The sequence below is a fragment of the Protopterus annectens genome, chromosome 5.part1 (genome assembly GCF_019279795.1).
Source record: "Protopterus annectens isolate FY-2018-M chromosome 5.part1, PAN1.0, whole genome shotgun sequence".
Lineage (NCBI taxonomy): Eukaryota > Metazoa > Chordata > Ceratodontiformes > Protopteridae > Protopterus > Protopterus annectens.
In genome coordinates this window covers 350,009,948-350,034,785 of record NC_056736.1, presented here as the reverse complement: position 1 = coordinate 350,034,785, position 24,838 = coordinate 350,009,948, and the positions used below count along the sequence as shown (strand labels likewise).

General features: G+C 41.6%; 1 protein-coding gene across 6 annotated transcripts in view; it reads right to left on the bottom strand.

Moving 5' to 3' along the window:
• ARAP1 (ArfGAP with RhoGAP domain, ankyrin repeat and PH domain 1) overlaps nucleotides 1-24,838 on the bottom strand; it is a 2,759,262-nt gene that overhangs the window by 1,172,246 nt on the left and 1,562,178 nt on the right. For all 6 annotated transcript variants that reach the window (XM_044073028.1, XM_044073030.1, XM_044073029.1 and 3 more), the window contains one exon: nucleotides 8,890-9,095. In XM_044073028.1, the coding sequence (XP_043928963.1) occupies nucleotides 8,890-9,095 (206 nt within the window). The remainder of the gene's footprint in view (nucleotides 1-8,889; nucleotides 9,096-24,838) is intronic.

The window sequence follows — 24,838 nt, the reverse complement described above, 5'->3', positions numbered from 1 at the left end:
AACACTTGCACCACACCACATGGAGCACATGCTCTCCGGAACACACACACCAGCACTGCCTTCACATAAAAACACAAACCACACACCCACCTTCATGGAGGTTCTCAATAAAAATCTACCCAAGCAGCAGAGCCCTCCAAGGCAGAAATGCACTCGACCATCACAACACAACACTAATCACGAGACACATAAATCTCCTAAACAGTGTGCCACTCAACCAAAGCCCCTAAGGCAAAACAGCATACCCAACACACTAGTCATAGGTGACTCAATAGTGAGGCACACTGATGTCTCACTCACTAGCTTGAATAAGGAGAAAGTAACAGTCAGCTGCCTATCAGGTGCCAGGATCCGACACATAATGCATGCACTCAGGTCACTCAACAACAGGTACAAATATGACTCTGTCATTGTACATGTGGGTGTGAATAACCTGAGATGTACCTCCCTGCACTACATAAAAAGAGACATGGAGGAGCTCTCGGATTATGTAGCCCAGGCGGGTATGACCCTAGCCCTGAGCAGCATCCTACCATCACCCAGAATGGTACCACAGTACAAGCAGAAAATGATTGATTTCAACTATTGGCTAAGTTTCTGATGTCATTCTAAGGAGATACCGTATCTGTCTGCCTGGGATGACATAATTGACAGACCTCAATGCTTTGCCAGAGATGGCCTGGATCTGTCACCCCTGGGCTTCTGGATATTGGCCAAGGCTCTTGCCACCCCTATAGTACCTTTTTTTAGGTGGTGTTCCAAAGACCAAATTACCATCGGCTACAAACAAATGCAATCTGAGGGTCATGTTGCTCAACGCTAGAAGTCTAAATCTCAAAATGCACTCGCTCAAAGCACTCCTTAAAATGGAGAACATCGACATTTGTGCTGTAACAGAGACCTGGTTCAAGGCAGCAGAAAGCACCCCTGCACTATCAGGCTATAACTCACTCCACACCTTTCGGCCCCAGAACTTAGACTGAAGCTCCAAAAGCGGTGGTGTCTCCATATTCATAAAGGATGCACACACCTTAAGACTGGTAGCCCAACATAATGCATCAGAGATACTTCAGGTGCAGCTAACATTGGGTAAGACAGTGAGTCACATCATAGCACGCTATAGGTCCCCAACCATGTCCCAAGACTCACACTCTATGTTCCTAAGCACCCTGAAGAATATTTGGGTCCAACCTAACACTCTCTTACTAGGTGACTTCAACTACCCCTCCATTAACTGGATAAACTACTCATGTACCAACACACTTGCCCAATGTTTCCTGGAGTTCATTAATTCCAATGCCCTGGACCAACTCATTCTTACCCCCACTAGAGGTAGCAACATCCTTGAACTTGTTATTACTAACATGGGCGACCGTTGCTCTACACCAATAGTCAGCTTCTCCCTGGTTAGATCAGACCACAAACTAATCGCCTTGGAAATCCACATCCCTCCCACCCACCCCCAGCAAAGGTAACCACCATGAAAAACTTCTCCAAAGCTAACTTTGGGATCCTAAAAACAGAGGTGGCTAACTTCACGGCACCCATGCAAATGGAGAATAGTTGCATGATTGCAAAATCATACAACAATGCACTGTATGAACACGTACACAAATGCATGGATCTCGCCATACACAATAGAACCAAGACACTCTCCTCCAAAAAAAAGAAGCCAATCTGGTGGTCCCCTGCCATAAACAAACTCTACAACAGAAGGAGGAAACTGATGCAGAATAAGGTGAAGACCCAAGACTGGAAAAACTCCCTTATCTGCCTCAACAAAAAGTTGAGATCCCTCATCAAATCATCTAAAGATAGGTATGAAAACAGAATTGCAGCAGATAGTAAAGACAACCACAAGGCCTTCTATAGTTATGTAAAGAACCTCCACGGCAATACCCAAATTTGCTCTGTGCTACTGCACAATGGTACCTCCTATACCGAGCCAACAGATATTGCCAGTATACTGCTGACAGATTCACTGCCAAATTTACCCCCCCCCCCCAAAGGAACAATCACAATACCAGTAGATTGCCAGGCACCCAGTATTACTGCTGAACAGGTTAAAACAGCACTGTCCAAGGCCAAGAATACAGCTTCTGTGGGACCTGACAATATCCCTGGTTGTGTTCTACATGAACTACAGAGTGAACTGGCACCTCACCTATGTGCCCTGTTCAGTCACAGCCACACCTCAGGCTTTGTCCCTACCAAATGGTGCACTGCTATATTCATCCCCTCTCCACAAAGGAGGAGTGACTACAGACCCTGGGAACTATCGCCCCATTAGCCTGACGAGTCTGATATGCAAAGCTATTGAATGCATAATCATGGACCTAATAAACAAGGATATAGGGAATCCCCAAACTCTGGATCTCACACACAGTTTGGTTTTGTAAAGGGTAGATCATGCCTGCTCAACTTGGTCAACTTCTTTGAGTCAGTCACCAGAGGTGTGGATGAAGGCAAGATGGTTCATACAGCCTACCTTGATCTGGCCAAGGCTTTTGATACCATTCCCCACTCAGAAATCATAGAAAAACTCACTAAGCTTGGCATCAATCCCTATATCACTAGGTGGGTTGCAAATTGGCTCACAGATAGGACCCACAGTGTGAAAGTAACTGACTCCAAGTCAGACTGCCAAATAGTCATGAGTGGAGTCCCACAGGGTTCGGTCCAGGGTCCTCTCCTGTTTGGTATCTACTTCTCTGAAGTCCAGGCCAACACAAAGGGACTCTGGCTGACAAAGTTTGCAAACAATTGCAAGTTGGGAGCTATTATTAACTTCCCAAGTGATGTTGACATCCTACAGAATGGCCTCACTTTGACCAACGACTGGTGTCAGAACCATGGCCTTAAGCTCAATGCCAAAAAATGCGTCATCATCCCCTTTGGGAAAAACCCAGTTGCCATGAATTACCACATTGATGGTAGTCCACTGAACACAGAAGACATAAGAGATCTGGGAACACAGGTTGACAGCAACCTCTCTTTTGATCACCACATTGCCACTGTGGTCAGAAAGTCCTTCTATGTGGCACATCTTATTACTAAAGGTTCTGCATCTAGGAAGAAAGAGGTTATTGTCTCCCTCTACTCTTCCCTCATTAGGCCAATCATCAAGTACAATGACCCATTTGGCATGTACCTCACTAGACACCTGCAACAACCAACTGGAGAGGCCGCAAAAGCACATCACAAAGAGGATCCTAGGCCTTAAACACTTGTCCTATATGGACAGACTTAAAAAACTACAACTATTCTCCGTCTCATATCACCTACTTAGAGGCGATCTCTGCTTGACTTACAAAGCCATGTCGGACCCAGCTCTGTTAGAAATGCTGCATCTAAAGAAATCCCAATTCCTCCATACCACACGCTCCAGAGACCTCAACCTCATTACCACAATTAAACCTGCACAAAGAACCTCAGACCCAGATGGATAAAACATGAACAGCTTTATTACAAAGAAAGCACGAGGTTTCATAGTTTTCTTGTGCACCGTCCGCTTCTCTTTGTTTTTCATTACCACAATTAACAGAACATGCTGGAGGGATATGTTCATAACCCAGAGACTGCCTATGCTATGGAACAGACTTCCCATACATGTCGAGCAGAGCACCTCGCTGACCCTCTTCAAGAAAAATCTTGACGAGTGGATGAGAAACAGAAATTTCACCCCAGGGATAACACCAGTGGCTCTACTTGGCAGAGGCACTGGGAACTAAAGTCAGGTAGCACTATACCAGGGTAATCCTATGGCTAGGCTTGTAAAGGCCCCAGGGCCATTAGCCTAGTACACACCTATGAACCTATAAGAAAGGCCACATTTTACAGGTGTGAAGCTTTACCTTCAGGAGGCACACACCTATCTGATTAGGGGATTCAGTATAGAATTATAGGGATATCACAGAGACCAGAAAGATGGCACTGATTAGTCATGACCATGGTTGTGAGTTGGTTTGATGCAAGGTGGGAAAAGGTCTGTAAGTCAAGTTGGAAAAATAAGTTCACTTAACAATGTTTTCAATTTCTGCTACTTTAGACTGAGTTCCTCCTCTCATCTGTATACTGTCTCGTGCTATACCAGAATTTCCTCTTTCTCTTTCTATGTCTCACTCACCTACAGACCAATGAATATTCTCCATCATGCAGTCATACTAACAGATATGATCTCATACGTCTTCTGACTGTCAGATGTGGTATTATGGATTTTTTGGAGAAAACACATCCAGCACATGCCATGAATTCTCTTTTTCCACATCCATGTCTTTTTGATGGGGTCACCACATAGTGATTATTGAATTTTTCTTCTAAAAAGACCACTATATGGCACACTAGGTAATATGCTAATTAGAAAAGAAGCATATTGAAAACATCATAACATTTCTGAATATGTACACCTTGTCAAAATAACAAGTGGCAGGGTAGGCAAAACAGGCAACTCATGGAAAGTGGAATAAAGAGACTATAAGAGAACATGAAAACATGCCAAAGGACATTCATTCGTAATTCAGAAATGGGAAGGCATTATTTTACAAAGAGAGTGGCAGTACTTATTTCAATGATGACAGGGCTGTGGCTGACACAAATACAAAAAGGCTGTGACATGTCAGAGTACATGGCAGATTTGACAGGCCTAAGTTTTCTTTCCCATTATGTATTGTATGGTCCTATGGTGCACTGGTGGACAGACTGTTTTTTATATATATAAAAAATATCCTCTTCTAAGAAGCTGAAGACATGAATCTCTTTCAAAAATAGTTCCATTTTCAAAAATACTTCACACAGCTAGAAAGCTATAAACAAATACCATGTATCCCTTACTTAAATAGCAAATTATCATAAATGAAAGATCTAAATCACAAAAGGCATCTAAAATACTGCCCAAAGAAAGACAAAACAGTACAATTTATTATTTTTTTTGCAGGGGACCCTAATCTGCATCATACTCTTTATCTCTAATATGCTACTTTCTGAGATTGTGCAAATGTGGAGAAAAAAAGAGATTGTTTTTCTTAAGAAAAAACTCTCACACGTTTTCTCTTCTACAAACTGAACAGCCTCACTAACTGCACTACATCATGGAGGAAGCATGAAAAAATGACTTAAGTCCAATCATAACTTAAGTTTTGTCGAACTGTCTGAAACAAACAGCACAACAGGTGCTGAATGAAAATACTAAGGAAAGCAAGGGAGCATCACATGACTAAGAAAAGGATAAAACCAGTCTGTCATTTTTATTATAAATGTGCTTACAAGTCACTCATCATTTACAAATGTACTTATTTGACTAGACAAATAACAATCACAATTATAATTTTTATTTTTTTTTTATTTATTTTTTATTTAAAAACCTACAATGCAAACAACTGGCTTTGTTCATGCCATACCCCTGGCTAATCCACCTCACTGCACTGCTGAAAGGATTCCATTAAGGATCACCTGTAGCCTCCTAGTACATTTGTTTATCAAAGGATATGTGATTTTTAGATTCAATAATATATAATATGTACTTTACAGAACTACCTATCTTGTGACTTTCTATTTTGCAATCATGATCATGTAGAATTGTACTATAGCTATATGTATTATCTTATATATGCTTGTATGTATTTTATATGCTTCCTCATATTGTCCTTCATGTACTTTATGTTATTTGAAGCTTTTCTTCCCGGGCCTCCGCTGAAAATGGACCTGTGTCCAGTCGGACTTTCCCAGTAAACAAATGTAAAATAAAAAAATAAAAAATAAAAAATTAAATTTCAATGCAACAGTCTAAAAGGATTGAACTTAAACCAGTTTTGTGTCATCCATGTAAGGATGTCCTCCAGAGGATCAAAGGAGGCTATCATCTCCTGAGGGAAGGACTAGTATGCCTGAGTTCCATCTACACAGTAGTGACATTGCAGATGTCTCCTTTTAATAGCATGGCCAGGTGGCACCATGTACATGATGAACAGAAGAGGTCCCATAGTACAGCCTTGGAGAACCCTACATTGCAGTGGAAACCAATAGATAAGCTAACACCTCAACACCACTTTCTGAGTGCAACTGAATAATCAGAAGGCAAACAAATCCAGAAGTTTGGATGAAATCTCGCAGGAGTCCTCAGGGATTCAAGGTGGATCTTGTCAGCCATGACAAGTGCTACAGTCAGACCAGCAAGGAAGGAATGCTACCGTTGACTGAGTATCTGATGTCCTACTGGTGGAGAGACAGCAAACAAGTACTGCCTCAGTGTTGTGGTATGCTGTAAAATGAAACTGATCCAGAAACTCATCGTTTTAAAAAAAAGATTCAAGGCGCTTATGCTTATACTATACTTTCTCAAATAACCTTAACAATAAAGGAATGGCTGTCAATTGGGTGACAGCTATCCAGGAAGCTTAGACTCAGGTAGGACCTTGAAAGACTAGGTGATATTGACTCTTTCTTGAATACATACGGAAACACATCAGTTCTAATACAGGAACAAGCAATGCTAATGGTGAAAATCTTCATGACACCCAGTCGGGACAGAAGACATTAGGTTTTAAAGGCAATATGTTCATAGGTTCATAGATTAGTACTAGGCTAACTGCCCTTCTGGGTCATTTTAAGCCTAGCCAATTACCCCATGTGAGAATCAAACCCTGTACCTTGTGTCTGTAAGGCAAACACCTTAACCATTATGTCAACCTCCCACCCCAGTTAGTATGCATATTTGAAATTAAACATATGAGCTTTGGAAAATGAATCTAATCAAACAGTAATCATATCCAAGCTAACAGATACAGTGAACTAAATGGAAGCCCACAAACAGTAACAAGTATGGTGTCTTTACTGCTAATCCACTTTGTTAGCACAACTGAGAGGCCAGCTCAAAATGAGAAGCAGAAAAGGCCACTGTCCAGACAGGCCAGATTAATAGCCTGCACACTGCACAAAGAATCTGGCCCATTGATTACCATGGCAGAGATCCTGTGGGCAAGTAGAGCACCTTCTTACAGAATATATCTTACATGGTACATAGAGCCACTGTCAGGATGTACTCTAAAATACAGCTGTGCCACTGCTGGCATTTCAGCCATCATCTCTGCCTTTAGACATTGCACAGTTCAAGATCATACCAAGTCAGTCATATTTGTTAATGAAGGTCAAATGTGCATGAAATGGGGTGAAGCAATCCAGAGTTGCAGTCATTTGTGCTATAGTCCAGAAGGATCTGGTTAAGGTCAAGGGAATGGCGGTCACTAATAATTTTTAGACTGTAGAAGCCAACCAGTTAAACAGTAAAGAAGCAACGCAGAGTGGCTGTTAAGTTAAAGTGAGCCAGGTGGTGGTGCCCAGCCTAAGAGTTCCAGATTCAAGTCAAAAGGAAACACACCAAGCTATAAATATGGAGTCCAATGAATGTCTATGTTCATGGAAAGCAGAGGTAACAATCTGAACAAAATTAAAATCTTTTATAATGGAGGCATACTCCTTAGTAAACAAAATGAACCTGCCACTGACTGAGATACTGAAATTATTTATTAACAACTATAATGCAGGTATACTCCTTAGTAAACAACATGAACCTGCCACTGACTGAGATACTGACATTATTTATTAACAACTATAATGCAGGTATACTCCTTAGTAAACAACATGAACCTGCCACTGACAGATACTGAAATTATTTAGTAACAGCTAATCTGTTAGATTCAACAGTGAGTCAAGGAAGAATGTTGTGAATTCTTGCAAGAACACTAGAAGACCATTAAAACTGTTAACATAAATGTGTACACATTACTCTTGTGGGAAGAACTGTTCTGTATCAACTCAAAACCAAGATAATTTACTGTCTTATGAGAACTAGGAGCATCTCTCTCTGTCTCACATACACACGCACACACACACACACACACACACACACACACACACACACACACACACACACACACACACACACAGTGCTCTAAAGAATGCTAAGTATCAAAGCAAAAAATGTGGTCATATTACTGACTCATAGCTAGCGCTCTGCAGAGACTGCCATTTTGGATCTTGAAAAATCCCAGAGGTGAAGGATTACAGCAAACAACATGAACTAACTTGGCATACCAAACATTATAAAGCATTACAGGGAATATGCAAATTCTCATGAAAGAATTTTTAGATTTTAAAAAACTTGGCATAGAAAAAGGATGTGCTGCGCCAGAGAACCTTGCAATGCAATGCAAAGCAATCATTAATGTCATTAATTATCATTCCAAAGACATGAATCTGGAGCATTTCTCCCCGGGCCTCCGCTGAAAACAGGCTCTCTGGAACCTAGTCGGACTTTCCCGGTCAACAAAATGATAAATAAATAAAATAAATAAATAAATAATGTAAATACTAGACTTCACTTTAAGTAGAAAAGATATCCAAGCAAATACTGCAGTGAGGGAACATCTGTACAGAAGACAAAGAAAAGAGTAATACATGGTAAATAAATGCCTAACAAAGACAGATCTAAAGACAACCCCTTAGCAATAACAAAAAAAAATAATATTTTAAAGAAGGGCTGAAAGCTTTAAACGTAGCAAAACAAACCATTTATTTCAATGAAAACATTGTTTGGCATGTCCAGCATACAATATCCACACATACACACACACACACACACACACACACACACACACACACACACACACACACACACACACACACACACACACACACACACAATCTACATATATAAAATATGTATACATACACAAATATATGTAGTATTAAGAAAACTAAAACAACAGGTACTGACACATCCTGTTAAAGTTTCTTTATACTGAGTATCCATTCTTCACACTGCATGTCTATTTTACCAAAAAAAAAAAAAAAACGGTGGGTATATTTAGTTGTAGAAAATAAAAGATCACATACATCATAATTCTTGTAGAGGAACACCTTATCTCCGGACACAACAACATAGAGTTTGGGTTTACAGCCACGTAGCTCTAAATATCCACTTTTGTCAACTGTCTCAATGTTGCATATGTTATGCAGGCAAAAGTGTGTACGTTCACTATCCCCGGATTTTCTTCTGTCAATGATCTGGTGTAGGACTTTGACCCACCTGCTCCGCTCAGCTGAAAAGAAGAAAAAATAAGAGTCATAATTAATGGGTGCACACTTACAATGTGGAAAAAGGAAAACATGCTCTGTTCTTGCTACTATGGTGTCCATAATGATATGACATCAGTGAAACAGTTTTACTCCACAAATCTAAATAACAGGACAAAACTATATTGCAAAATGTATTACAGACAACAATTTCCATATCAATTGGAGTAGACATTTGTCTATGGTAACTTGATGGATGCAGTAAATGGAGAGGCTGCCTGCCTTTACATATGACCCATACGACTGCAGAGGATACAACATTAATATTCGTAGAGTGAAAAGTAACAAACAAATTAATAACTAAGGGTGGAACCATTTCTGTAAAAAATAACATTGAACAAATAACAGACACTAGGGAAATACTTTAACTATACTCTTGAGAAGTTCACTGGACTGAAAACAAAACTGAACAGCAAAAAAAAATGGTGCAAAAATCCATTAAATGTCAGTGTAATTAACAACCTATCTCATCTTATCTGTAGAACATAATTTTATCTGGTCAGTAGGATGAACAAATGACCAAAAGCATATAAGCAGCAGAAGGGAAGGTGAAGGATGTAAAACAGTGTTTGAAGACATGAGCATTTAATGCAACATATATGGAAAGCCCTTTGTTAATATGTAGAGCACAGTTTTGGCAAGTTATCAATCTGGGAATGGGTCAGGATACAGCAGAAGGAGTGAATCAGGATAAAATACCATTTAACTCACCAAACAGCATAAATTAAAGAAGTACTGATGAAATAACAATACCATTATATTTTCTTGTTCTAGAACACTACATGCATCTAAGTAATAAAATATTTACAACCTGCAGCAACATACCACAGGTCTTTGAATTACTATTTCATTTCTTGATACTGAAGTCCTAATACAGAAAGAGTGCAGTACCAGTAAGAAGTGCATTGGCGTTCTAGCCTAGAACAAAGGTGAGTAGTAAGAAGTACATCAGATTCTTAATGTAGAACCAAGGTGAAAAGTTTCATGAGGTGCTATAGTGCCACTCTGGTGGCATGAAGGGATAAATCCCTGACTGCAATCCAGGCATCCTGGGTTCTACTAGCAATGTGAGTGACCGACAAAGTGGCAAGGAAGGTTGGGTGTTCCCCTTTCCTGGGGGGTGGTTAGCATATGGGCATCTCCAGATGACTATCCATGATGGAGGCTAGGGGTATCATTAGAGGAGGCATGGTCAGCAGGGGAGGGTTGGCTGAGTTGCCACAGAGGCAGAGTTTTACACTACAGATCCCACATTGCACATCACCCCAGCACCATATCATGCTGCCACAATAAGAGAGGCCAAAGTAATACTCCTTGTGGATGGAAGCTCAGACATGCCTAGCCCAGTTGCCTGTGATCTGTGACTGATACGGAAATAAGTCCTGGGGACATGGAGCAGCTGGTTGACCCAGCATAGATGAAACCCAAGGGTTGGTATGGTATTAATAAAGTAAGTGTGGGAGAAAAAAAAAAGAGGTGTTATAGAGGTAAGTCTGGGGTAGGAGGGCTATATAGAGACTCCAAGTTAACAGGAACATCAGTTTAAGTTAAAATTCTGTTTAGGACATACAGCTGTCAAAATGTCATTAGTGTCTACTGACAAGCTTTTATTGAGGAATCAGTTTGACTGATGAGAAATGCTACATGACACCCCCAAAATGATCTCCATTTGACTATGCATGACCTGTTTTCAGGTTAATTTGCAGCACACAGCTATTTTCTGCCTGCCATGGCACCAAAATGCATACTTCCAATCATCCAAGCTCTGGTGTTTTGTCTCAATTTTACTTTTTGCACCTGTTTTCTGTTGCTGTAACCAGATAGGAAGACTGTTCCAAAGATGATTTTCAGCCATGCAATGCACCACATGACAGACGTAGACCACATGCCAGGGTAATCCTATGGGCTAGGCTTGTAAAAGCCCCAGGGCCATTAGCCTAGTACACACCTATGGCAAAGACACAGTACATGATAGCGAATTACAGCACTTGGCAATGCACATTTTGGTCAACTGTCAATGGTCAAAAACGTATGCATTGCTACAGAATATACATAAAGAAATGTATATTTTTTATTTAGATTTTTAAGTGAATAACAATACAAAGATTCCTTGATATATTAAGTATGCATATTTTGTTGCTCTATAGCTTGATTTTTATATCATACTATAACACTCCTTTTTCTTGAGACTTTACTATTCTCAATTCTGGGTACCCTGGTAAAAAGCTACTGTATTGTATTATATATCTACTTTTACTGAGGCATTTGAGCCTGATTGTTATATCAAACTATAGTGCACCTTCTTCTTGGGAAATTACAGTTCTGTTTTCTTGGATCCCTGGTAAAAAGTTGATGTTGGCAGGGTGTGACTGAAAGAGTAGTTCCTACTATCTGGGGAGCTGCCTATTTTATGCTTAACTCCAGTGAATAACTCCTACTGTACACATTGGGTCTATATCAGGAACTCAAAACGGCATAAAGTCAAACACCGTTTCATCAACACATATGTGTTGAACTCCCAGATAACCGAATGGCCAGATCACTGATTTCTTTCCTAGGGAAAGAAATCGGTAGGCCAACTACACACAACACACCAGTACAAACATTACAAAGTGGGGGGCTGTGCCCCCACACACCTCCTAATTAAATATACTAACTCAGAGATCGTACTACAATGGAGAAAAGGTCAAATCCACAGTGACAGTCAACCAATTTTTTTCCCTAGGAAAAAAACTCACTGATCTGGCCATTCAGTTCACTGGGATTTGACACATGTGTTGAGAAAACAGTGTTCAGCTTTATGCCATTTCAAGTTCCTGATATAAATCCATACACATCTGATATTTCACATCTACATATACTCCATATAGCATATTCCTAGATCTCAAAATCAAGACTTGAATATTAACTGATCTTGTTCAACAGTGTATCTCAGCGATCACTGGACCGCAGTCTGTTCTTAATTTGTCTATTGCTGTCCTGCTAACAATAGGCACATCAAGGTAGTGTAGTAACTGCATAATGTACACTGGTACCCAGATGATGCTGACATACACTAAGAACATTTGTGAAAGGTGCACATATTAAGACATACTGGTGGATGACATCTCTAGAAAGAAAGTCAGTGCCCATCTTTCTCCAACTCCACATCTACCTAACACCACAGAAACAGTAAAGCCAACACATGTAGAAGTCCTGAAAAAATATCTACCTTTATGCTGGTAAATACACATGGAGACAAATAAAATGGGAAAATATTCCTACCTCTGATACTATTTATGCTTCCACTAACCATAAACACTATACCACAAGAAATGCAGTATCCAAACTCCCCAAATCAAAAGTCACCTGAGTGGTGTGTCCATGTCCCCAAGGCCATCAGTACAGGCCACATCTGATAACAATGTTTTTTGCATAGGTGACTTCATTGCTAAACACAGACATGACAGCCATGGGACTAGGATCTGAGATTTTACAAGGGCCATTAGTATACCCTTGTGATCCCAGGGAAATACTGCCAGTCCAGCTATCTGTAATTCTGTAAATAATTATATATCACTTGAAAATATTAATTGATTTATACAGAAATGTGACACTGACAACCCAGCTATCTGGAATTTTTGTAAATAATCATATGTCATTTGTGTATATTAATAATTATTCATATGCTTGTCTTACAAATGTAAGAGAACTGTATGTTATGTACTGAGCTTCAAGAATGTAACCACAGTGTACCATACTAGAAAAGAACAGAAATGTATACAAACTACATACCTGTGCAAATGTATGTTTTAACTAGAAGCTGGAATATACAGAGTTAACTTCCAAAACTTCGAGAAAATACGTGGAAAGTGTTTTATGACTGTGCTATCTCAGTTTCATTGCAGCAAGCAGGCACATTCTACAGCTAGAGGCTTTCCTATTGTCTTGAAATAAAAATAATTACTAGGTTTCAAATGTAAAAGTGTTTAATTGTTTTATGAATTCCACTTCTGAGCAAACATCTGAGAGATATGTATTTTTGACAGAGAAATGTTAAATGTTGTTAAGTTTATGTTAGCCTGGGAACTGAAGTCAGGTGACAAACAGTGATGTCATCTGAGCTAACCCAGCAGTAATGTTGATTGTTAATTTAAAAACTCTCTCAGAGAAAGACTTTGCATTTTGTATCTTGTCTTGGATCAGAAACATCCATTCAGCACTTCTGCCTGCATGTTGCTCTGTAAGTAAGTCTAGGGTACAGTAATTTCTCTTAGCTACAGACAGGAATATAGTAAAGATTAGTTTAGATGTTTTCTGCATTTATTTGAAATTATCCTGCAATGTCATTTTAAAATATTTCCTGTGATTCTGAACTCTGAAGTAACGGTGTTGATTAACTATTGTCTTGTTCTTTTATTATTTATTATTAAATATTTATTACTTATTATTAAATATGTTTAAACATTTTAATTCTGGCTGGTTTGTTTAGATATATTTAAGCTCTTAAGAGTACTTGCGTATGTATTTGGTAACACTGTACTGGCCACTCCTAAATAGCCTTAGTCTTGATCACACTTACCATTTGGATAATAGTAACATTGCACAGTAGGATTGGTCACCCTGTGTAAGGGCCTTTAAATATCTGTTAAGTAGGGGTTGGCAGCAATGATAACTACCTTATAGCCTGGGCAGAAGGGGGCATAGCTAGTAAACTGAGGCATAGCTAGTAAACCTGTGCCAGCCTTCCCCAGGAGTGTCTGTGTGTTTCTATATAAATCAAATCTCAAAGTGTGTGTGTGTGTGTGTGTGTGTGTGTGTGTGTGTGTGTGTGTGTGTGTGTGTGTGTGTGTGTGTCTGTGGGACAGCTACTTGGGCAGGGACACAAAGCACTTGTTTGACAGAGAGGGTGCTGGATATCTTGCCTTGACCCCTCAGCTGAGATATCAACCCTATAGCTGTGCCAGTGGAGAGTCATGTTGGGGATCTGGAGAAAGAGGGAAAAACCAGCCCCAGACTTACTGTGATCTCTGTGTGCTCTTAAGGGAAATTGTACTTTACTGTGTGTGTGGACTTGTCATCCTCCCAATGTGTACATTCCTCACTGGTGCTAGTGGTGAGGATTCAGGCTCCTTGATTACTGGGACAGTGCAGGGGCTTCACATATTAATTGGTGGCAGTGGTGGGATACCCACATCACATATTAATTGGGTGATAGTGGTGAGTTAGCCACATCATATATTAACTGGCTTGTAATGGTGTAGATATTAAATGCCTGTAGCCTGTTGTACAGTGGTCACTGAAGATGTCTGTACTCTCAATCAGCTATGCAGCAAACATTCAGAGTTCATATCACAATTGTTTTATTTTTTTTGTTAGCTTAGTCAGGGAGAGCAGGCAAGCATGTCAGCAGAGGAGTATGGCAAGCTGACAAGGAGCCAGTTGGTTGAGATGTGCCAGGCTAAAGGACTGGTGCATGGCAACCTGCCCAAAGCAGACATGATTTCAGCTTTAGTCACAGCTGCATCACATTACAGCAACCAGGAGGACAATCAGACTGGCCGTGAAGATGTACAACTCTCAGAAAATGGACAGCTCAATCTTTCCACAGAGGACTTAAAAATCCATCTGGAGTTAGAGACTTGAGTTGGATGCAAATTGTTTGGAAATAGAAGCAGCAGAGAGACTAAGACATCTGGAGGCTGAGGAAAATGAGGAACTGCGACATCTGCAGGCTGAGGAGAATGAGAGGCAGAGGCAACATGAAAAGGAGATGCTGACTCTTTGCCAGAATCATTGAGGTAATGGGAAAGGGAGTAACTGAATCACAGAAGCAACAAAGGTCAGTAAACTTCTTCCACAATTTACTGAGGGGGATACATTTGATAGTTTCATTCATATGTTTGTGAGGGTATATAAACAGTATAATGTTGATCAAGGGCTCTGGGTATGGTTCCTGACCCCCTTGCTCCATGGTAAAGCTGTAACTGTAATTTCTAAACTGTCTGATAATGATTGTTTAAATTATAATGTTGTAAAGAGCTGCCTTTTAGAATATTTTAAGTTAACACCTGAAGCCTGTAGGCAAAGGTTTTGTGAGCACAGACGCAAAGTATATGAAAGTGTGTGTGAATATGTTGCTGAACTAAGCACTTATTTTCCTAGGTGGGTGAGTGGATGTCAGGTCACCACTTTTGAAGGGCTCGCAGACCTTTTGGTGAGGGAACAAGCCCTTAGCACTTTGCCTGAGGACATGGAAATCTGGTTAGCTGAGAGACAATGCACTACTGCAAATGAGTTGGAGAAGAAGGGAGATCTATACCTAGCAAGCTGGGCATCAGTCACAAGAAAGAGACACCCAGTGCTGCTCACGAGTCTAGAAGAACCCATGGTGGGCAGCCCAGACTGGCCTAACAAAGTCTGCCAGTAGCAGGGGAGGCCACTAGTCTAGGTACATATCCAGGACCAAGGGTTAAATGTTTTAAATGCAACCAGTGGGGCCATGTAGCATACAGATGTCCACGGCGGCAAGATGGAGAAAAAAAGGTGGGAGAGCCAGTAAGTGGGAATGGCAAAATGCCAGCAGTAAGTTGTCTAGAGAAAATAAGGGTACCAAACAAACACAAGAGGTTATATCCTATCTTAGTGAATGAGAAAGAGGCCATGGATAAGACAGACATAGCCTCTGACCTAATCATTGTGAAGCCTGCAATGGTTACAGGGGAGCACTACTTGCTTGGGCAGTTTACTTGAGACGGAACTTTAGAAGGGACCCCATTCCAAATACCTTTGGCTTGGGTTCACCTTGACTGAGAGGGTGGAAAAGGAACCCAGCAAGTAGGTCCTTTTAAGGATATCCCTGCAGATGTCCTGATAGGGAATTACTTTGACAATGCAGTGCAATGTGCTCATGCAGTCAGGCTAGGAGACAAGCATGTGGGTCTGGTACCCTGGGGGAGACCCACACAGACCACATGCTTGCAGCCAGGACTGGTGAGGTGGTTACTTCAGGGAGGGAGCTACCCTGTAGAAGTGGGATAAAAGGTGAGCCACAGCTGCTTGTGGGTACTGATGTACCCTTGGACAGAGTGGCTGCAATGGCAGAGGTAAGTAGTAGTACCCAGGCTAACAGTGAGGCACCGATGTCAGAGGATACCAAACTTCCTGTGGAAGGGTACCTGGGAAGGATTACTAAGACAGAGTTGAGACAGGCTCAGCTCTCAGACCCTACATTACAAGGCCTGAGGGAGGTAGCTAGTGAGGCACCTGATTCTCAAGTGCAGGGGGAATCTGTATACTGGGACAAAGAGTTACTGTATAGAGAGTGGACCCTTGAGAGAGGGCTAGATGGTGAAAGAATACAGCAGTTCTTAGTGCCTGTAGCCTACCATCTGGCACTTGCCATAGCCCATGGTATTCCCTTTGCAGGTCAATACAGGCATTAAACATACAAAGAGACGTATTATGCAGAACTTCTATTGGCCTGGGATTTCCAGAGATGTAATAGGATACTGCAGGACCTGTGAGCAGTGCCAAAAGGTAGGCAAGGCAGGAAACAAGGTGAAAGCTTCTTTGATGCCTTTGCCTGTGACTGAGGAGTCATTTCAGATGGTAGCTATGGATATTGTGGAGCTTCTGCATACCCCAGGTTCCTCAGGGAAAAAGTATATCCTAGTGGTAGTAGATTATGCTACCAGAAATCCTGAGGCAGTGGCTCTGTCCTCCATTGAGGCAGAAAACGTGGCAAATGCTTTGTTAGATATTTTCAGCAGGGTAGGTTTCCCAGGGCAATACTGACTGACAGACATGCCAATTTCATGTCTGACCTGCTGGCTTGTCTGTGGAAGTACTGTGGGGTGAAGCACCTAAAGACCACCCGTACCATCCCTGGACTAATGGTCTTGCTGAGAGGTGAAACTCTACACTCAAGACAATGCTACGGGCATTTGCAGACCAGTTTAAGAGAGAATGGGACAAATATTTGCCTCATCTGTTGTTTGCTTAGAGAGACGTTCCCCAGGAATCCACAGGTTTTTCACCTTTAAGTTGCTGCATGGGAAAAGGGTGAAGGGACCTCTAGATTTGATTCGAAATGAATGGGAGGGTGAGTGTGAATCCCACAAGGAGTCTGTTGTGGCTTATATCTTAAACCTCAGGACAAGGCTCAGGGAACTCATGGGCTTGGCCCAGGAGAACCTGGCAGAAGCCCAACAGCAGAAAAAGGTCTAGTATGACAGGAATGCTAGAGAGTATTCTGTAGGGCAGCAGGTAATGGTTCTCTTTCCTGTCAGACACAACAAACTGCAGGCAGCTTGGGAGGCACCCTACAAAGTGGTAAGGAAGTTCAGTGATGTTAACTACATGGTAGAACTGTTAGACAGGAGGCAGGGGCACAAACTGTACCATGTTAACATGATGAAACCTTTCCATGACAGGGAGGCCCTTGTGCTAAGTAATTGCAGTAGAAGGCCAGGAGGAGTCTGAGGGGGATCTATGACTACAGGGAGCCAGCCAGGAAAATCCCAAATTACTATGGTGGATCCTAGGGTTCAGGCATATGATGGGACAGTGCAGCACAGTACTGGGATCAGCAATGCCAAGGCAGGTGGAATCTCAAGACAGGGAATGGGGTACGGTATTCCAGATAGGCTCAACCCTCTTAAGCAACGTTTCTCAAGGGGAACTTGAAAAACTAGCTTGAGTTTTTGGGTAGAGGAGAAATTTGACCCCTGGGAAACACTGCCAGTCTAGCTATGTGGAATTTTGTAAATAATTATATGACACTGTTGGTGCTACGGTAGCGTTGTCGCCTCATAGCAAGACGTTGTCCCATTCAATTCTCAGCTAGAGCGTCTTCTTTGTGAAGACATATGTGAATGGGGCGTGCCTTCGTTGAAGGTTGTGCATCAGGGCTGATAACCCGATACGTAAAAATCCACTACCAATCATTAGCCGACCGGAGTTCCGCTGTGGTGACCCCTAACTGGGAAAAGCCGAAATAAACAAACAAACAAACAAACACTTGAAAACATTAATATGATTTATATTGAAATGTGACACTGCCAGCCCAGCTATCTGGAATTTTGAAAATAATTATATGTCATTTGTTAATATTAATATGATTCATATGCTTGTCTTACAAATGTAAGAGAACTGTATGTTATGTACTGAGCTTCAAGAATGTAACCACAGTGTACCCTACTGGAAAAGAACAGAAATGTATATAAACTATATACCTGTGCAAATGTATGTTTTAATACTGTCATTTTATGATGCTATCTAGAAAATGCTCAGTCTGAGCCTTTTTTCTCCCCGCAAAAAAGGCAAGGTCTGTTAAGCTAGCACCTTGGCATAGATGGATAAAGCCTTAACTACGCTTAGGCTACCCAAGTTAAATTAGCAGCTCAGGCATCAGAGGTGTTGTTAAGTATGGGTGAGTGTATCCATCCAGGAGGGTTGGGCAGGTGTATGGGAATTACCTGGGACAATCCTTGGTGGAGACCAGGGATGTTGCTTTAAGGTGGTGTGGTGGGCCTTGTCGATCTGCTTCTGAGGTGGAGTGACACACCTCATGTCTCCATTGCATGCCTACTCTCCCGGATTTGACCATGCACCACAAAAAACGGATGAAGGAGGTAGTAATGGGAAAATCTTTAAAGGAAAAAATCCTGTTCAAAGTCAGATGGCAAGACACCCACCCCATCCCAGGATGCCATTAAGATCCACGCCAGTCACAGATTGTACTGGGCTAAGTCTGGGAGTATATGGAGAGGTTGGCAAAGCCAGCAATGGGTGTGGGGCACTGGGCTATATGCCATAAACATGACACAGGGGAGCAAAGTGGCTCAAAAAATGCAAGCTCTGTTTATAAACTGTATTTACTAACTGACTGCATAACAGCCCAAGAAGTAAACACAGTGTTTTAAAGTGGAAAATTCTTGTGTTGTGTTGACTCGAAAACTTTCTGAAGCTGTATACTTGTGGAAGGAAAATATGTTATTCTTTGCTATGACACTGTGTATCCATACACACATTTTCTAGAAATGAACCTTGCTTCAGTGTGATGGGTTACTTAAAGGAAGTACAAGGCCTGTTTTAGTTGCTTACTTTGTGAGAAATGAAGAGAGTACTTGAAGCCCTGGTGAGCTTGATCACAGCCTTAAAAGAGAAACTTACAACTAAGGATCTGTATCTAGTAAGCTGCAGCAACAAATGCACTTCCTGGTAAATGCAGAACCCACTTTGCTGAGAGTGTCAAAAGTTTGCAGTCTTCCAAAAAGACTAAGAAAGGAAGATGATATGGAAGCAGTGTGACAGTAGTGGGCCAAAACTGAGTGGACCAAGGTTCTATCATTTTTACTGATCTATTATTATGAAAGTCATAAAGTAGTTTTATGCATCCTGTCCAGAGTGTTAAAGGAGAGAACCCAAACTAGGATTTAAGAACCCTGTGGTACCCTTAACCATTATGGATGCCCTTTTTGAATACATAGCAATGGACATTGTGGGTCCACTTGTGAAATCATGTAAGGGCTATCAGTAGTTATTCATTAAGCAGTAAAATTTCCTGCATCAGCAAATCACCAAAGAATCAATGTAAAGGCCATAGCAAAAGGAACCAGAAAGTGCAATTGTGTACACTTACCATAAATGTAGATGTTTGAGTGTATTCACTGTTGCAGTCATCACCTGTGGGTTATTCCTGCTGTAGTAGCCCTCTGCCGGCCTGAATACCAGAGTCTATGCTATTCTGTGTCATCTGCTGTTGCCTGTAGTCTGACGTCAGGTCGTCAGTTCTCTAAATCAAGGCAGACAAAGCCATTACATCAGTTTTTCTTGCCCTAACGCATCAGAAGCACAAGCAAATATGGTAAAGTGGTTCTGGTGGCTAAAAGCCACCGTGGGATGCTTATGTCCCCCTAGGGAAAGAGGCTATAAGGGGTAAGGAGGGAGGGAAGGAAACCAGGACTGCAACAGTGAATACACTTGAACATCTGCATTTATGGCAAGTGTACACAACTGTACTATGTTCTTTGCGTTTCACTGTTGCAGTCATCACCTGTGGGAGGATTCCCAAAGCTGAGGAGAGGGGTGAAGGATTAGTTAAAGCCCTAGGCATGGGTCAGCAAGCCCTGCAGAACTGCAGAGGCAAACCCTGCCCTAGACTTAGAGGTAGGTGGTAATGCTTTGTAAATGTATGGACAGAGGTCCAGGTGGCTGCTTCCAAGATGTCCCTGGTGGGAACTCCTCTGAGGAATGCTGTGGAAGTGAAGGCTGCCCTAGTGGAATGGGTACGAATAGACTTGGAGGGTGTTTTACCATGTAGTCTGTAGCAGAAATGGATACAGTGTGATATCCATTTGGAAATGGTTTGCTTGGAAATGGGCTTCTCCTCTGCCCCTGGGGCAAAGCTGACAAGAAGCTAGTCTGTTTTTCTGAAGGGTTTAGTATGGTCCAATGCAGAATTCTTTCCCCCTTGTTTTGAGAGTTGGGAAAAAGGTGGGTAAATGTATGGCCTGGTTGAGGGTCACATCAGATACCACCTTGGGCATAAAGGAGGGGTTAGCCTCAGGGAGATTCTGTCTGCATGGAAAATGATGACGGGCTCAACAGCCATGAGTGCCTGAAGTTCTGAAACCATTCTGCTGAGGTGATAGCTAGTAGGAAAGCAGTCTTCCAGGAGAGGTATTTCAATTCTGCTGAAGCAGCAGGTTCAAATGGAGGTAAGATTAGTTTTTCAAAAACATAATTCAGGTCCCAGGCTGGCGTGGGTGGCCTTCTGGGAGGGCTGATATTAGAAGCCCCTCTGAGGAATTGTTTACTCAAAGGATGTGAGAAGAGGGGCTGGTCTGAATAGAAATGAGCTGAAATGGCTGAGGCATGGATTTTAATAGAAGAAAAGGAGAAGCCACTATTGAGTAACTCGGCTAGGTAGTCCATGGGGCGGCGAAAGCCGACACACTCTGGCTAGGCTTCTAAATGCTCTCCGGCAGATAGCCTAGTACTACCTATGAACCTATGAACATATAAGAGGGATGGAAGGTTGTGAGGTACTGCCCCCTCTGGACTGGCTCCAGGAGCAGAATCTTTTCCATTTCCCTATATAAGATTTTCTGGTTCTGGGGCCTTCTGGCCTCTGTGATTATATCTAGAAACTAGGTAAAAACAGCAGCAACAAACCGACTAACACTCCACAAAAAGAATAAATCCGCAAACTTGCAAGCTAGCAATGCAAACTTTTTATTCCATAAAGCGCTTTTCGTCTGGCTGGATAGCTAGACTTCTTCAGATGCAATTAAATATTCAAAACACTGTATATAACATGATCAGTCAGCTGATCCACCCTACTAATTAGAACAGCTGATCAACACCAACCAATGCATATATATATATATATATATATATATATATATATATATATATATATATATACACACACACACACCCTCACAGCCTAAGCCAAAATGCCTTAAACACACATACCATGAATTATATCTACTTCTAAATAAATGAATTAAAACCTACTAACATATTTATTAATTTAAATCATAATTTACATATCTATAAATATTCTAAAAACTTATAAAATACTTAATATACTATATGAAAAATATAGAAGTCAGAAACCATACCTATAAATGATTTTCTGACTTTAATCATGTACATACTCCAAAAAACATGTAATTAAAGCAAACTAAAACAGCCAAACTAATGATGCAAAACTCATACATCGCTCCTACTGGGACAACTCTATTTAGTAAAATAATATAATATAATATGCATAACATGTAAAATTCATAAAATGTTTTCTATGTAGAATAATATACATTTCTGCCCTAAAAGGTTTTTAAAAAACTGTTTTAAAAATATATAGCTGTGATTATCTTAAAAGACTTTTCAGTTTTAAAATACATTTGATAGAATACATCTCATTAAGACCTGGATACAGACATGCAAATGTACGTAGTTGCCAAAACAATTCCATTTTTTTCAAGTAACAAATGTACTGAGCCACTTCTAGCATCTGAGGTTACACATTCTATAGCTCTAAACATAAAACCATGATTAGGAAAAGAGTAAGTGTGTCTAGCTAAGGCATTGTTTAGTTTGTTATTTCTAATGCTATACAAATGTTCATATACTCTGTCCCTCAACCTTCTATCAGTCTTTCCGATATAGAAGGCAGGGCAGCTGTGACACTTAGCAAGATAGACCACTCCTTTTGTATTACAATCAAACCTATGTTTAGTAGTATATCTATCCCCTCTGATAGAGAAGTTTGTCCCTACCTCTATGTATCTACAATATGGGTACATAGGTTCATAGGTTCATAGGTTTATACTAGGCTATCTGCCCTAAGGCATTTATAAGCCTAGCCCAAATTTTTGTGGCTTACGCCACCCCTTATATGAAAAAATACTGTGCCCATTAGTTTGTTGTGCCTCTGTCCAGCAGTGACACAGATATGATTCCCGGGGTAAACCTACGATCTCCCATCCACAGGTCTAGATTTCTCTTGAACAGAGTCAGCGAGGTGCTCTGCCTCACATGGACCGGGATTTTATTCCACAGCATAGGGAGTCTCTGAGTGATAAATCTATCCCTCCAGCATGTCCTATTTATATCCGTGCTAAGGTTTAAGTCGCTTGCTCTAGTGGTTTTGGTGGATTTGGATTTTTGAGGTGGAGCATGTCCATTAATTCCGGGTTGGACATGGCCTTGTATGTCAGGCACATGTCACCTCTGAGCAGACGGTATGCGACTGAATAGAGCTGGAGTTTCTTCAATCTGGCAGCATATGACAGATTTTGGAGTCCCTTTATCCTTTTGGTGAGGAACTTTTGGGGTCTCTCCAATTGCTGCAGATGTCGGGTGAGATACATCCCGAATGGAGCATTGTACTCGATCATTGGTCTGATAAGTGAAGAGTACAGGGGAACAATGACCTCACTAGATCTGGATGTGAATCCCTTCATGATCAGGTGGGCAATGTAGAAGGTCTTTCTAACCACTTTAGCAATGTGAGTGTCAAAAGAAAGGCCACTGTCAACCTGGGTTCCCAGGTCCCTGATAACCTCTTCTGTGCTTAGTGGATTGCCACCTATATGGTAGCTTGGGGTTACCTTGTTTTTCCCGAAGGGTATGACTATACATTTTTTGGCGTTTAACTTCAGGCCATGGCTCTTGCACCAGCTATCTGTTTCCGTGAGTCCCTTCTGAAGGCTATCCGTGTCCGATGCACTTTCCACTATGGCGCCCAGTTTGCAGTGGTCTGCAAACTTTGTCAGCCAAAGTCCTCCCATGTTGGCCTGTACTTCTGAGAAGTAGATGCCAAACAATAGGGGGCCAAGAACTGAGCCCTGTGGGACACCACTTGTGACCGGCTTGGAGTCTGACACAGCGCCAGCAACTCTAACCCTGTGGGTTCTGTCCTTAAGCCAGTTTGCAACCCATCTTGTGACATATGGGTTTACATTTAAGCTGGTAAGTTTTTCTACAATACCCGAGTGAGGTATTGTGTCGAAAGCCTTTGCAAGGTCAAGGTAGGCTGTATGGACTGCCTTTCCCTCATCAATGGCCTTGGTGACTGTTTCGAAGAAGTCGACCAAGTTCAAAAGGCATGATCTTCCCTTGACAAAGCCAAACTGGATCGGGTCCAATGTCTGCAAGTCCCCTATATCTTTGTTTATGAGCTCCATTATGATCCTCTCCATAGCTTTGCAGACTAGACTTGTTAAGCTTATGGGGGTAATTACCAGGGTCCGTGAGGCGCCGCCTTTGTGGAGTGGGACCACAGTTGCCGTCACGCCACTCCTTGGGCACGTATCCTGTGGTAAGGCTGAGATTAAACAGCTGCCTTATGTGCGGGTTTAATTCCTCATTTAGCTCATGTAGCACACAGCCAGGGACACCATCCGGTCCCATTGATGCTGTGTTTTTAGCTTTAGAGAGCAGCTTTCACCTGCGCATTTGAGATGTCCGGGAGGCTACACTCGGCTGGGATAGTTATCTCTCCTTTAGGGGAGAGGGGTGAAGTTTGCACTGAACCTGTCTGCCAGTATGTTGGCAATGTCTGTGGGTTCAGTGATTTTTGTATCATTTTGGACTAATTCTGAGCATATCTGGGAGTTTCCACCCAGGTTCCTAACATAGCTGAAAAAGGCCTTATGATTGTCCTTTGAATCCATGGCAATTTTTCTCTCAAAATTGGCCTTAGTTGATTTTATGAGTGCTCGTATTTTTTACTAATAATGATCAGGGTGACTTCCTTTTATGGATTTTGTTCTATCATGTAATAGCTTTCTCCTCTTATTGTAAAGTTTGTTAATGGCTGGGGTCCACCAGACTGGACGTTTGCCCTTTGTGGAAAGAGTCTTGGTTTTATTTGGGATTGCCTGATCCATGCAGTCCTGGAGGTGTTCATAGCAGGCATTTGTAAGGGCTTCTGCAGCTTGGGTTGTGGTTTCCTCTGGCTCAGGGGCCTTGAAGGATACCACACCAGTCTTGAGTAGTGTGAAGTTTGCTTTAGAGAAGTTCTTCACTATGGTCTTTTGTTTGGGGTGGGGCGGGATGTGGATTTCCAGTGAGATTAGTTTATGATCAGATCTCACCAATGAGGGATATACTTCGGTGTGGAGCATTTTGTCCCCATGTTTGTGACAATGAGATCTAGTATATTTTCTCCTCTCGTGGGAACAGTGACTAGCTGTTCCATGGCATTTGAATTTAT